The following is a 14,884-nucleotide window of genomic DNA, read 5'->3' on the forward strand; positions in this document are numbered from 1 at the left end:
TCCACGCCCTATATAAATATCACCAACCTACTTTTCGAGACCATAATGGCCGCCTTCTATAAATATCACCAACAGACTTTTGGAGACCATTTTTCAACGATTTTTTAAAATTAATTTAGACAAGATAGAAAGATACTTTCTGCGACAAAAGTGTAGAAGGACATCTTAAAAATCTAAACAAACATAGAAAGTGACAATATACCCCGGTGTAGCACCTTTCCGTTCCTGTTTTCCAAACCCTCCACGCCCTATATAAATATCACCAACCTACTTTTCGAGACCATAATGGCCGCCTTCTATAAATATCACCAACAGACTTTTGGAGACCATTTTTCAACGATTTTTAAAAAATAATTTAGAGAAGATAGAAAAATACTTTCTGCTACAAAAGTGTAGATGGACATCTTAATAACTCTATAAAAAATAGAAAATGACAATATTCCCCGGTTTAGCACCTTTCCGTTCCTGTTTACCAAACCCTCCACGCCCTATATAAATATCACCAACCTACTTTTCGAGACCATAATGGCCGCCTTCTATAAACATCACCAACAGACTTTTGGAGACCATTTTTCAACGATTTTTTAAAAATAATTTAGACAAGCTAGAAAGATACTTTCTGCGACAAAAGTGTAGATGGACATATAAATAATTTAAATAAAAATAGAAAGTGACAATATATCCCGGTTTAGCACCTTTCCGTTCCTGTTTTTCAAACCCTCCACGCCCTATATAAATATCACCAACCTACTTTTCGAGACCATAATGGCCGCCTTCTATAAATATCACCAACAGACTTTTGGAGACCATTTTTCAACGATTTTTAAAAATTAACTAAGACAAGATTGAAAGATACTTTCTGCGACAAAAGTGTAGATGGACATCTAAATAATTAAAACAAAAATAGAAAGTGACAATATACCCCGGTGTAGCACCTTTCCGTTCCTGTTTTCCAAACCCTCCACGCCCTATATAAATATCACCAACCTACTTTTCGAGACCATAATGGCCGCCTTCTATAAACATCACCAACAGACTTTTGGAGACCATTTTTCAACGATTTTTAAAAATTAATTTAGACAAGCTAGAAAGATACTTTCTGCGACAAAAGTGTAGATGGACATCTTAATAACTCTATAAAAAAAAGAAAGTGACAAGATACCACGGTTCAGCACCTTTCCGTTCCTGTTTACCAAACCCTCCACGCCCTATATAGATATCACCAACCTACTTTTCGTGACCATAATGGCCGCCTTCTATAAACATCACCAACAGACTTTTGGAGACCATTTTTCAACGATTTTTAAAAATTAAGTTAGACAGGCTAGAAAGATACTTTCTGCGACAAAAGTGTAGATTGACATCTTAATAACTCTATAAAAAATAGAAAGTGACAATATACCCCAGTTTAGCACCTTTCAGTTCCTGTTTTCCAAACCCTCCACGCCCTATATAAATATCACCAACCTACTTTTCGAGACCATAATGGCCGCCTTCTATAAACATCACCAACAGACTTTTGGAGACCATTTTTCAACGATTTTTAAAAAATAATTTAGACAAGCTAGAAAGATACTTTCTGCGACAAAAGTGTAGATGGACATATAAATAATTTAAATAAAAATAGAAAGTGCGATATATCCCGGTTTAGCACCTTTCCGTTCCTGTTTTCCAAACCCTCCACGCCCTATATAAATATCACCAACCTACTTTTCGAGACCATAATGGCCGCCTTCTATAAACATCACCAACAGACTTTTGGAGACCATTTTTCAACGATTTTTAAAAATTAATTTAGACAAGCTAGAAAGATACTTTCTGCGACAAAAGTGTAGATTGACATCTTAATAACTCTATAAAAAATAGAAAGTGACAATATACCCCAGTTTAGCACCTTTCCGTTCCTGTTTCCCAAACCCTCCACGCCCTATATAAATATCACCAACCTACTTTTCGAGACCATAATGGCCGCCTTCTATAAATATCACCAACAGACTTTTGGAGACCATTTTTCAACGATTTTTTAAAAATAAGTTAGACAAGCTAGAAAGATACTTTCTGCGACAAAAGTGTAGATGGACATCTTAATAACTCTATAAAAAATAGAAAGTGACAATATACCCCAGTTTAGCACCTTTCCGTTCCTGTTTTCCAAACCCTCCACGCCCTATATAAATATCACCAACCTACTTTTCGAGACCATAATGGCCGCCTTCTATAAACATCACCAACAGACTTTTGGAGACCATTTTTCAACGATTTTTAAAAATTAAGTTAGACAGGCTAGAAAGATACTTTCTGCGACAAAAGTGTAGATTGACATCTTAATAACTCTATAAAAAATAGAAAGTGACAATATACCCCAGTTTAGCACCTTTCCGTTCCTGTTTTCCAAACCCTCCACGCCCTATATAAATATCACCAACCTACTTTTCGAGACCATAATGGCCGCCTTCTATAAACATCACCAACAGACTTTTGGAGACCATTTTTCAACGATTTTTAAAAAATAATTTAGACAAGCTAGAAAGATACTTTCTGCGACAAAAGTGTAGATGGACATATAAATAATTTAAATAAAAATAGAAAGTGACAATATATCCCGGTTTAGCACCTTTCCGTTCCTGTTTTCCAAACCCTCCACGCCCTATATAAATATCACCAACCTACTTTTCGAGACCATAATGGCCGCCTTCTATAAATATCACCAACAGACTTTTGGAGACCATTTTTCAACGATTTTTAAAAATTAATTAAGACAAGCTAGAAAGATGCTTTCTGCGACGAAAGTGTAGATGGACATCTTAATAACTCTATTAAAAATAGAAAGTGACAATATACCCCAGTTTAGCACCTTTCCGTTCCTGTTTTCCAAACCCTCCACGCCCTATATAAATATCACCAACCTACTTTTCGAGACCATAATGGCCGCCTTCTATAAACATCACCAACAGACTTTTGGAGACCATTTTTCAACGATTTTTAAAAATTAATTTAGACAAGCTAGAAAGATACTTTCTGCGACAAAAGTGTAGATGGACATCTTAATAACTCTATAAAAAATAGAAAGTGACAATATACCCCAGTTTAGCACCTTTCCGTTCCTGTTTTCCAAACCCTCCACGCCCTATATAAATATCACCAACCTACTTTTCGAGACCATAATGGCCGCCTTCTATAAACATCACCAACAGACTTTTGGAGACCATTTTTCAACGATTTTTAAAAATTAAGTTAGACAGGCTAGAAAGATACTTTCTGCGACAAAAGTGTAGATTGACATCTTAATAACTCTATAAAAAATAGAAAGTGACAATATACCCCAGTTTAGCACCTTTCCGTTCCTGTTTTCCAAACCCTCCACGCCCTATATAAATATCACCAACCTACTTTTCGAGACCATAATGGCCGCCTTCTATAAACATCACCAACAGACTTTTGGAGACCATTTTTCAACGATTTTTAAAAAATAATTTAGACAAGCTAGAAAGATACTTTCTGCGACAAAAGTGTAGATGGACATATAAATAATTTAAATAAAAATAGAAAGTGACAATATACCCCGGTTTAGCACCTTTCCGTTCCTGTTTTCCAAACCCTCCACGCCCTATATAAATATCACCAACCTACTTTTCGAGACCATAATGGCCGCCTTCTATAAATATCACCAACAGACTTTTGGAGACCATTTTTCAACGATTTTTAAAAATTAATTAAGACAAGCTAGAAAGATGCTTTCTGCGACGAAAGTGTAGATGGACATCTTAATAACTCTATTAAAAATAGAAAGTGACAATATACCCCAGTTTAGCACCTTTCCGTTCCTGTTTTCCAAACCCTCCACGCCCTATATAAATATCACCAACCTACTTTTCGAGACCATAATGGCCGCCTTCTATAAACATCACCAACAGACTTTTGGAGACCATTTTTCAACGATTTTTAAAAATTAATTTAGACAAGCTAGAAAGATACTTTCTGCTACAAAAGTGTAGATGGACATCTTAATAACTCTATAAAAAAAAGAAAGTGACAAGATACCACGGTTCAGCACCTTTCCGTTCCTGTTTACCAAACCCTCCACGCCCTATATAAATATCACCAACCTACTTTTCGAGACCATAATGGCCGCCTTCTATAAACATCACCAACAGACTTTTGGAGACCATTTTTCAACGATTTTTTAAAATTAATTTAGACAAGATAGAAAGATACTTTCTGCGACAAAAGTGTAGAAGGACATCTTAAAAATCTAAACAAACATAGAAAGTGACAATATACCCCGGTGTAGCACCTTTCCGTTCCTGTTTTCCAAATCCTCCACGCCCTATATAAATATCACCAACCTACTTTTCGAGACCATAATGGCCGCCTTCTATAAACATCACCAACAGACTTTTGGAGACCATTTTTCAACGATTTTTAAAAATTAGGTTAGACAAGCTAGAAAGATACTTTCTGCGACAAAAGTGTAGATTGACATCTTAATAACTCTATAAAAAATAGAAAGTGACAATATACCCCGGTGTAGCACCTTTCCGTTCCTGTTTTCCAAACCCTCCGCGCCCTATATAAATATCACCAACCTACTTTTCGAGACCATAATGCCCGCCTTCTATAAATATCATGAACAGACTTTTGGAGACCATTTTTCAACGATTTTTTCAAATAAAGTTAGACTAGCTAGAAAGATACTCTCTGCAACAAAGGTGTAGATGGACATCTTAATAGTTCTAAGAAAATAGAAAGTGACATAATTCAAAGGTTTAGCATCCTTCCGTCCCTGTTTTCCAAACACGGTTTTTCGTATTCAAACCGTCACAATATCTAGAATTAGCCTTCAAAGAATCCAAACAAATTGTCTATGGAGAGCTCCTTTATAGGGGATTTCGCGTTCGTCATCACATTTAAAGTACGAAATGTTTAACATATATAGTATAAAGTCATATAGAACTTCTGGACACTAAAGTGTGAACGGACTTCCACGCCCTCTATAAGTATCTACCTTTCGAGGCTATTGCAGACTGTTTTTTAACGATTTGTTATGGCTTTTAATGTTTCTACTTTTTTTTACATATAACGCTGTCTTTGATTTTCCCATATGGTCCAAATTCAGATAGTCTATGCTTTTTCAATAATCTTTCTCGGTTTGAGACAGATTACTTATGCTTGTGTGGCGAGATGAATGCTGCAGATGAATCAGCTTTAACCACAAAAAGTAAATAAAACAAAAAGGTAATATGAACAACATCGTTTAATAGATACGTGCTTGGAAATACACCAATATGACAAGAAGAAGTTACTAGTATTCATGGAGATAAACTAGTCCAAAATGAAAGATTAGATCGTTTGTTTATATCGGAAAAATTGGAAGAAAAACAGAGAAATGTATAATCAAATACTTTTTAGCACTGGAATATGGAAACTAACCAAAATAAGAGGAAAGTTTATTATTTTTAAATCAGTATTACTGGACAGTTCACATAACGAAAGTGCAAGTAGGGACAAATGACATGGGGACCCTAAAAAGTATCAGAACGTGTACTTTGATAAGACAGTGTAATCCCAAATATAACATACGTTACAGTTCACATAACAATTTGCTGCGTAAGGTCTGCAATGATTTCTACACGATATTTAAATGTTATACTTTTTGGGTTATGCATAGTACAATCCAAAACAACATAATATGGATAGGTCTAAAATGTCCTGAGAAGGGAAGGGAAATTAGTTATCACAACATTCACTTTACCGGGCATGACTATTGGTTACAATTAATCAGAAAACAGTAACTAAGAATTGCAAAGACACATACTACAATAACTGCGAGAATAAATAGTGTCTAAGTACATCAGAATACAGACCTCAATTTACTACGAACAAGATTGTTACCATAAGCATTAAATAAATGTAGGTAGGGACTATAAGAGTGTTATTCTGACCATATTTTGAAAAGCATAAAAATCCTATAAATTACGACATAAGCTAAAATAAATAAGGAAATAAATGGAAATATCAGCAGAAAACTATTTTTCAAATTTCTTATAAACTAGTGAATATATTAATTCTTTTAAACAGTTCTAAATAGGATGACTAGGACAAAAGCAAATCTTTACTGATGGGCATGTGATAGGGCTTGGGCAAATGACCTTTTCAGCTGATACTTCCCTTTATCATTCAGGTGTAATCCGTCCGAACAATATAGATAGTGCCTTGGTCCACCTGTTCCCAAATATAAAAATCTTTTGGATGTTCGCACATTTTTACATCTAAGAACAGTGCACACATGCCTTATGATATTGTTCGCATGGATTACCACCCTCTGTGTTGTGCTGAAATCCCTGATGCGTGGAATAATGTCACAACACATTATAACGGCATCAGGGTTAATCGATTTTAAGTATTTAATGAGTGTCATATATTCAGAGAGAAATCGATGTGGATTAAAGGAAGAAATGTCATTTGTCCCTACATGTAACAAAATAGAGCGATAAGACTTTACATTTAAATTGGTTATGGTTTGGTGCATTCGCTTAAGGTTAGATCCGGGTTTGCTCAAGACTATACAGTTGGGTATATCGCCCGCAATCCCCCTGCATAGCGAGTCCCCAAGTACCATTCTTTGACCTGAAATATAAAATATAAATATATCAGAAATTAATACTGAGATCCAGGTGAAAAATATTGCTTCCCATTCGTAATGCAACTGAAGACGTTACTTATTCGAATGCTACTTTTGACAAGTTACTCTTACCTTCATGGCACATTGTACCCCTGTCTATACCGGGTGGGACTGTTGGCGCTGTGGATTAAGGGAAAATACATGTATATGATATTAGGCTATGAAAACGTCACTTAACTGCATGGTACCGACAGATAAATCTGCAAATAAGTTGCATCATAATAATACTGGGATGTCTTTTCAGACACATAATTGCAACATAAAATACTTGAGGAAATAATTTTGCCTCGGGTTTTACGAAAAGGAAGCATATGTGGTATGAAGCAAATGTTTAACTGCTCCTTCTATAAGTGATTCTTCCGTCTCCAAGAAAAGTATGACTCGGTTAGTGGCGGTTTGTATAATGATGGAAAACCATCACCTGATATTCAGAAAAAATATATAACTCGCATTTTTCGCATTTAATTCACGCTCGCGTTAACTTCAAGATTTACAGTATACAAATATTACAAATGATAAGACAGGGAATAACGGAAAATATATGGAACTTAAAAGAATCTACTCATGGAATTAATAATGGTTTTAGGTAGATTTGGTGAACTTTGTGTAACTTTTATATTTACCCGAGTCCTTCAAGATTAAGTTGCCTGTGACTTTCTTTGTAGGAATCACTGAAATGTTTAATTATATGTATTAGTAAACAACTATGTGTCTCTTCGGTCGATCGTATACGTGAAGATATGTATATAAACACAACAATAAATAAATAAATACGTACGTGTATGTATGTATGTATGTATGTATGTATGTATGTATGTATGTATGTATGTATGTATGTATGTATGTATGTATGTATGTATGTATGTATGTATGATATATAAAACACAATTACCGATTTTGTCTTGCGGTCTACATATGCCCATCACAATTCGTTTTATAACTTGGACGGATGTACTGGGTCTATCTACAAATAAAAAGGGGAACATTCAACATTGTACGCGTACAGATCTAAAGAAATCAAGGCTTCATTATCCCAGAGACCATGTCAACATTGTGACATATGAACCTGTACATTAAATGGCATATGTTAAGTACATCGTAATTTGAAATTTTTACTGTTCACATATGTATCTGATTATGTGTGACTTTTAAAGAGAGAAAACAGGTTACCTCTATGATCTGTCTTGAATTTCTTGACTGGTGAATCATCTGAAATTTACAAAATAATTGTTGAAAATGTTTTCATGACATTATTTTTTTCACAAATGATGTATATCTTCTTTATTTCAATCAATAACATCAAAATAGCTGAAAGGTTTAGTGGAAAGAGGTAAATCATATACATCCGTTAATGAATTTAGTAAAGATCTGTATCGTTTCGGCAGAGTTCAAATCACGTTATGATTTAACATTATATACATTATAAGCTCAAATTTCACGAAATAAACAAATTAGCTTAAATTATTATAAAAGTAACTTTTGTAGCAATCATGTATTGTTTTTTTTTATAAAAGCTATTCTCTTCAGCACGCATGATCAAAAAGTTCTATCAGTGAATGTTAAATTTGACATGAATCGTATTTACCAGGTTATTGATAAACATAAGAAATAAACACTAGCGATATTTTATTTTACTTACTGTGCACATCCGAGTCAAGGGCCTCCTGGTCAGCCGCTGGCACATGTATGACTGTAATAATAGATAATAGTGTCATGGTAGCAGTTACAAAATGTCACAATTATGGAATCCTAGTAGAGACAGTGTCGCATTGTCGTCCTTCCAAAAACAAGTATTCATATGGTCCGGTAAACATTCATATATTACACGTTTAAACCATTAGGTAAATTCAGTTTATTTCAGGGTTTAAAGATATTACAAATTGAGCCGATCAAATAATAGCTGACCTTGTTAGTGCGTACACATATTCAAATACTGCGGTATACACACAAAAACTGAAACACAGACATTAAAAGGACAAATATACAAATGAGCATACGCGAAAACTTGACTTAAAAGAGCGACAATGCGGCAAAGCGACATTCCATTGAACTGTCGCGCTGTCGAGCCCATATTTCTGCATATTTTCAATATTATAATAATCATTTCCAATCGTGGCTTCGTTACATTGCGGCGCTTCTATTCGTTACTGCTTACTTTCACAATTTTAACAAATCATGATCTTTCATAATAGGTGAGATGATATGAATGGGGTTTAAGATCATTGTACTTATATAGCGACGAGCTTGCACGTACGTGTGTGTGTGTCTCAATGTGTGAATGTGTGTGTCAGTGTGTGTGCGCGCGCGAGCGCGCGTGAGTGTGTGTCTGCTTGTACTAGTCCCGACTAATGCCTTGTTTGTAGTGTTGGCCCATTGACATACCATGCCGCAGTTTAACATGAATACTCCACTCAGACACAGTATACTGATTCCGACCTGACCAGTCCTTGTTTTAGTCCCTTAATGCCGAGCGCCAGGCAGGGTAGCATCAAATACCATATTTTGACGTCTTTTGGTATGACACGGCCTGGGATAGAGCACCTGAAATTCCGCTATCCGGGCAGACGCTCTACTACTTGACCATTTTAATTATAGATGAATGCGCCCATAGGTAAACATCGGTCACAACATTTTCAAATGCGCAAGAAAATACAAGTATATGGTATAGATAAAACACAATTACCTATTTTGTCTTCCGGCCGGCATGTGTCCATTACAATTCGCTTGGTAACTTTGAAGGTGGTATTGGGTCTATCTGCAACTGAAAAGGGGGACATCCGTAAATGAATTCACTTTAATATAAAAATCTGTATCGTTTCGGCAGAGTTCAGATCACTTTATAATTAAACATTTCACTCATGCATTACAGGTTCGATTTTCACGAAATAAACAAATAAAGTTAATTTATTATATAAGTACCTTTTGTAGCAATCTTTTAGGCGTATTTTTTATGAAAGCTATTCTCTTCAGCACGCATGATCAAAGAGTTCTATCAGTGAATGTTAAATTTGACATGAATCGTATTTACCAGGTTATTGATAAACATAAGAAATAAACACTAGCGACATTTTATTTTACTTACTGTGCACATCCGAGTCAAGGGCCTCCTGGTCAGCCGCTGGCACATGTATGACTGTAATAATAGATAATAGTGTCATGGTAGCAGTTACAAAATGTCACAATTATGGAATCCTAGTAGAGACAGTGTCGCGTTGTCGTCCTTCCAAAAACAAGTATTCATATGGTCCGGTAAACATTCATATATTACACGTTTAAACCATTAGGTAAATTCAGTTTATTTCAGGGTTTAAAGATATTACAAATTGAGCCGATCAAATAATAGCTGACCTTGTTAGTGCGTACACATATTCAAATACTGCGGTATACACACAAAAACTGAAACACAGACATTAAAAGGACAAATATACAAATGAGCATACGCGAAAACTTGACTTAAAAGAGCGACAATGCGGCAAAGCGACATTCCATTGAACTGTCGCGCTGTCGAGCCCATATTTCTGCATATTTTCAATATTATAATAATCATTTCCAATCGTGGCTTCGTTACATTGCGGCGCTTCTATTCGTTACTGCTTACTTTCACAATTTTAACAAATCATGATCTTTCATAATAGGTGAGATGATATGAATGGGGTGTAAGATCATTGTACTTATATAGCGACGAGCTTGCACGTACGTGTGTGTGTGTCTCAATGTGTGAATGTGTGTGTCAGTGTGTGTTTGTGTCAGTGTGTGCGCGCGCGAGCGCGCGTGTGTGTGTGTCTGCTTGTACTAGTCCCGACTAATGCCTTGTTTGTAGTGTTGGCCCATTGACATACCATGCCGCAGTTTAACATGAATACTCCACTCAGACACAGTATACTGATTCCGACCTGACCAGTCCTTGTTTTAGTCCCTTAATGCCGAGCGCCAGGCAGGGTAGCATCAAATACCATATTTTGACGTCTTTTGGTATGACACGGCCTGGGATAGAGCACCTGAAATTCCGCTATCCGGGCAGACGCTCTACTACTTGACCATTTTAATTATAGATGAATGCGCCCATAGGTAAACATCGGTCACAACATTTTCAAATGCGCAAGAAAATACAAGTATATGGTATAGATAAAACACAATTACCTATTTTGTCTTCCGGCCGGCATGTGTCCATTACAATTCGCTTGGTAACTTTGAAGGTGGTATTGGGTCTATCTGCAACTGAAAAGGGGGACATCCGTAAATGAATTCACTTTAATATAAAAATCTGTATCGTTTCGGCAGAGTTCAGATCACTTTATAATTAAACATTTCACTCATGCATTACAGGTTCGATTTTCACGAAATAAACAAATAAAGTTAATTTATTATATAAGTACCATTTGTAGCAATCCTTTAGGCGTATTTTTTATGAAAGCTATTCTCTTCAGCACGCATGATCAAAGAGTTCTATCAGTGAATGTTAAATTTGACATGAATCGTATTTACCAGGTTATTGATAAACATAAGAAATAAACACTAGCGACATTTTATTTTACTTACTGTGCACATCCGAGTCAAGGGCCTCCTGGTCAGCCGCTGGCACATGTATGACTGTAATAATAGATAATAGTGTCATGGTAGCAGTTACAAAATATCACAATTATGGAATCCTAGTAGAGACAGTGTCGCGTTGTGCGTTGTCGTCCTTCCAAAAACAAGTATTCATATGGTCCGGTAAACATTCATATATTACACGTTTAAACCATAAGGTAAATTCAGTTTATTTCAGGGTTTAAAGATATTACAAATTGAGCCGTATCATATGACAGTTAACATTGATTTGATACAAAAGAGCTTGCTTCGTTTTCTAAAAGATTTACATTGTGGCAACGCGACATTCCACCAAACTGTCGCGTTGTCTCATTGTCGCGCCCATAAAACTACATGTTTTCAAGTCTTTAACAAACATTTTAAACAAAACGTCTCCTCGTGGCATTGTCGAGCTTTTATTTGTTACTGCTTGTTTTCAAAATTTTAACAAAAGTTGATGTGTGCGTGCGTGCGTTCGTGTGTGTCTGCTTGTACTTGTCCCGACTAATGCCGATTTTGTAGTATTAGCCCACTGAGATACCATGCCGCAGTTTAACATGAATACCTCACTCAGACACAGTACAATGACTCCGAGCCGAGCAGAGCAGTTTTTAGCCCCTTAATGCCGTGCCAGGCAGGGAAACAACAAGTACCATCTTTCAAGATTCCATGCACAACCAAGTACAATGTGGAGAAATGGTAAATATGTTTTGTATTTTCTATGAATTGAACATTTATATTACAGGTATTACATAATATTATACATACATTTTCCCGAGTACTGGGACCAGGTTTCCGTCAGCGTGGCTGCCGTCGAGATGCCCCTAAACGTGCTGCAACCTTCTTCGTGCGAGGGCACAAATCGTTTTACACTGAGCAGTCTGACGCTACCATCGTGAAGAGTAATCTGCAAAATCAGCGGTATTGATGTTATAAATGTTTATAATGAAACATATGTAAACGGTCATGGTGTAGTGTCATCGGGTGTAGCGGAACTGAAAACTTAAGTCTACTTTACCATTTCTGAAATACTTCATTTTTTTCATGCAAAAATGGGTACTTCTCCATTCGCTCAGCAATGATAACTCGAGATATGCACATTATTGAATAAATATATACTATGTATTATTTTATCCGATGTATGGACATAGTTCCCTAATTATATAAGCAGTTATTTCACGGATAGTTCTATAATAGTCATTTATTACTATTCTATTAGCGAAAATAAATTCCTCTTCTTTGGGGAATATATTTATTAAAATTTAGACTACCCTCACATATGTAAGCAACAGAAACGGGGAAAAAATACGGTTACTAAAAAATGTATTTTTTTGTTTTGATTCTGAAAATGGGTTGAATTTTGTACTGATATGTCCATTTTTTTAGGAATTAGAAGGAAATATACAGGACCATCGTATTGAGTGAAAAACTCCTTTCTCCAAACATGTCCAGTTACTTATGTTACAAATGAAAAGACAGTTGTGTAACTTGATTCGTGTATGTTTTAAGTAAAGAATGAAATTGATACCTTGGTATAAAAAAGATAAGCACTTTATAGAAAAGCCAAACTGATAAAATTGAGTCATATTTAGAAACTATGGATTAATTAGAGTTGCTTTATAAAATGAAGCAGAATGTATTCAGAAAGAACAGTTGTCAGACAACCACTGACAGATAAGTAACATCACTCATAAACTCCATACTCTGATTTTACTGCTAAATTGAACTGCTGTTGGTTAAAAAATGTGAACTTGGGTGCGAAATGAATTAACTGATACGATACTGAAGAGCAAATGTGAAAACTTACTTCGTTTTTTAATAGATCTACATTTTGGCACAGCGACATTCCATCAAACTCTGGCGTTGTCTCATTGTCGCGCCAATACTTTACAAACATTTTAAACAAAACGTCCCCTCGTGGTATTGTTGGGCTTTTAATTGTTTCTTTTTCCATTTCGAGCTGCTTGTTTTCAAAATTTTAACTAAACATGATGTGTGTAGTGAGCTATAATTTAATGTTAGAGTTCTAAAAATGTATATATACCAAAGTGAGCTATACCTCACGTAATGTTAATGACTAGAGTAAGTGGTTAATCAAGTGTGTGTTCAAACTATCTAGAAATTGTATATACCAAAGATGTGCAGTAAGTCAGTATCACTTTAATTTTTTATACTCCCAAGGGAGCAGTGAATGAAAAAAAGTAGCCCCACTACATTGTTTAAACACCTCTCAGTAGGGTGATTTAACGGGAATGAACCTGATGAGTGCAGCCCCTATTTCCCCATCTCTTACCTTGCAGATAATAATGTGGCAGAAACAAAAGAAAGGAAACTTGTGAGAAGACTAAACGAAACATTGAAATTGCGTCAATATTTGGAGATCGAAGCACATGTTATAAGAAGATTGATCGGTATGTTATCCACTCTTCCTCAAGCATTCACATTTGTTTTACATTGGCTACTTGTATTCATTCTGAAATTGTAACCCGTTAATGGGAGATAATTCAAACCTATCTGTGACATGCCTACACCGCCCTCGCAAAATGTTGTGTTTTTTTATAAACACTTATAACATTCTAAATATGAGTAATTCATTAGCCTCACCTTCACCATATCTGCGTCGGTAGCCTTGTCCATGTCCATTATTTGCCCCCTACACCCCTTATCAGAGTATAGACACAACTTCTTGGAGCTGACTGCTGTCATCCACCACCGGGAAGAATTGGGAGCCATGGTAATAAGAGGTTCAAAGATAATCAACTGGAAGCAAACGTGTGATATTTTTGTGGAAGTAGTGATGAAAAAATCAAAGGCAAATCGGATATATATCGGTATCTCAGCGCGACAGCGGTTGGTTAGTTAAATTAAAAGGCGGAGTCTGAGTGCCGTGATATTAGTACACATACTCACGCCCCTTTCCGTGTTTATCTTGGGATGTTGTAATATTTTGATTTAAGACCTGCGTAATAAAACATACATAAATAGTATATAGTCATAAAAATGAAATTATTTAATGACGATATACATGTACTCGTAGCTTCCTTTTCTGGATTGCACTCATGTGTGGCAATACTTTTTTGTAGCACGTTAGGGCTTGACATTAGATACAAGATACAAGACAGTGACAATATTCTATAAACTATGTAAACAGATACATAACAAGTAAGATAACAATACAAAGTACCAATACAAAATATTAAGTTATGACCTAGGAATATCTATAAGTATTTCAGATTTGTTTGAAGCTGTATACATGATAGCAGATTATTTCTATGTTACCTGGTTTATTGTTTTAAAGAAAGTAGACTAAGTATTTCTCTGATGTTTAAGCCTTCAAAATAATATGTTTTAAAGGAAAGAGAAGCTTAAAAGCAGAGACCACATAATATCTATTATCTATTATATGGTCTCTGTTAAAAGGAAGTGCGTTACCTCTGAATATTTCCTACAAGACATCAGATAGTATTCTTTCCCATTTTTATATGACTTATCAGCATCTGACATATGTTAAAACACACTATTTAGAACTCGACATGAAAGAAGCAGCAGTTTTGGTGGTTTTCAGGTGCAATGTACAACCACGTGCATCTCATCCTTTACAACATTCTTACAATTAAAACATACTACTTCTTG

At 35.6% G+C, this 14,884-nt stretch overlaps 1 protein-coding gene and 1 long non-coding RNA gene across 2 annotated transcripts; both read right to left on the minus strand.

Annotated features, from left to right (window-relative positions):
- Nucleotides 1-7,574: 7,574 nt before the first annotated feature.
- On the minus strand, nucleotides 7,575-8,396 carry LOC125381903. The gene is made up of 3 exons (XR_007222127.1): nucleotides 8,322-8,396; nucleotides 7,853-7,891; nucleotides 7,575-7,646 (listed from the first exon to the last, which is right to left on the minus strand). It is a non-coding gene; the product is annotated as an uncharacterized LOC125381903 (long non-coding RNA).
- Nucleotides 8,397-8,591: 195 nt separating this feature from the next.
- Nucleotides 8,592-14,218, minus strand: LOC125381982. Its single transcript, XM_048399387.1, has 7 exons — nucleotides 13,856-14,218; nucleotides 12,020-12,158; nucleotides 11,222-11,272; nucleotides 10,823-10,900; nucleotides 9,765-9,815; nucleotides 9,366-9,443; nucleotides 8,592-8,635 (listed from the first exon to the last, which is right to left on the minus strand). The coding sequence occupies exons 1-7, from the start codon at nucleotides 13,982-13,984 to the stop codon at nucleotides 8,592-8,594; spliced, it is 570 nt and encodes a 189-aa protein (XP_048255344.1). The 5' UTR covers nucleotides 13,985-14,218.
- Between the last annotated feature and the right edge of the window lie 666 nt (nucleotides 14,219-14,884).

Source organism: Haliotis rufescens, unplaced genomic scaffold, assembly GCF_023055435.1.
Source record: "Haliotis rufescens isolate VD_foot unplaced genomic scaffold, xgHalRufe1.0.p SCAF_2, whole genome shotgun sequence".
Taxonomy (NCBI): Eukaryota; Metazoa; Mollusca; class Gastropoda; order Lepetellida; family Haliotidae; genus Haliotis; species Haliotis rufescens.

What these genes read in the sequence shown, in the direction of transcription:
- LOC125381982 (XM_048399387.1), bottom strand. Translation starts at nt 13,984, where the DNA reads ATGGCTCCCAATTCTTCCCGGTGGTGGATGACAGCAGTCAGCTCCAAG. An exon ending in CCGACGCAGATATGGTGAAG is followed by an intron (nt 12,159 to 13,855) that starts GTGAGGCTAATG and finishes CTGATTTTGCAG; the next exon opens with ATTACTCTTCACGATGGTAG. An exon ending in CCTTGACTCGGATGTGCACA is followed by an intron (nt 9,444 to 9,764) that starts GTAAGTAAAATA and finishes CCCCCTTTTCAG; the next exon opens with TTGCAGATAGACCCAATACC.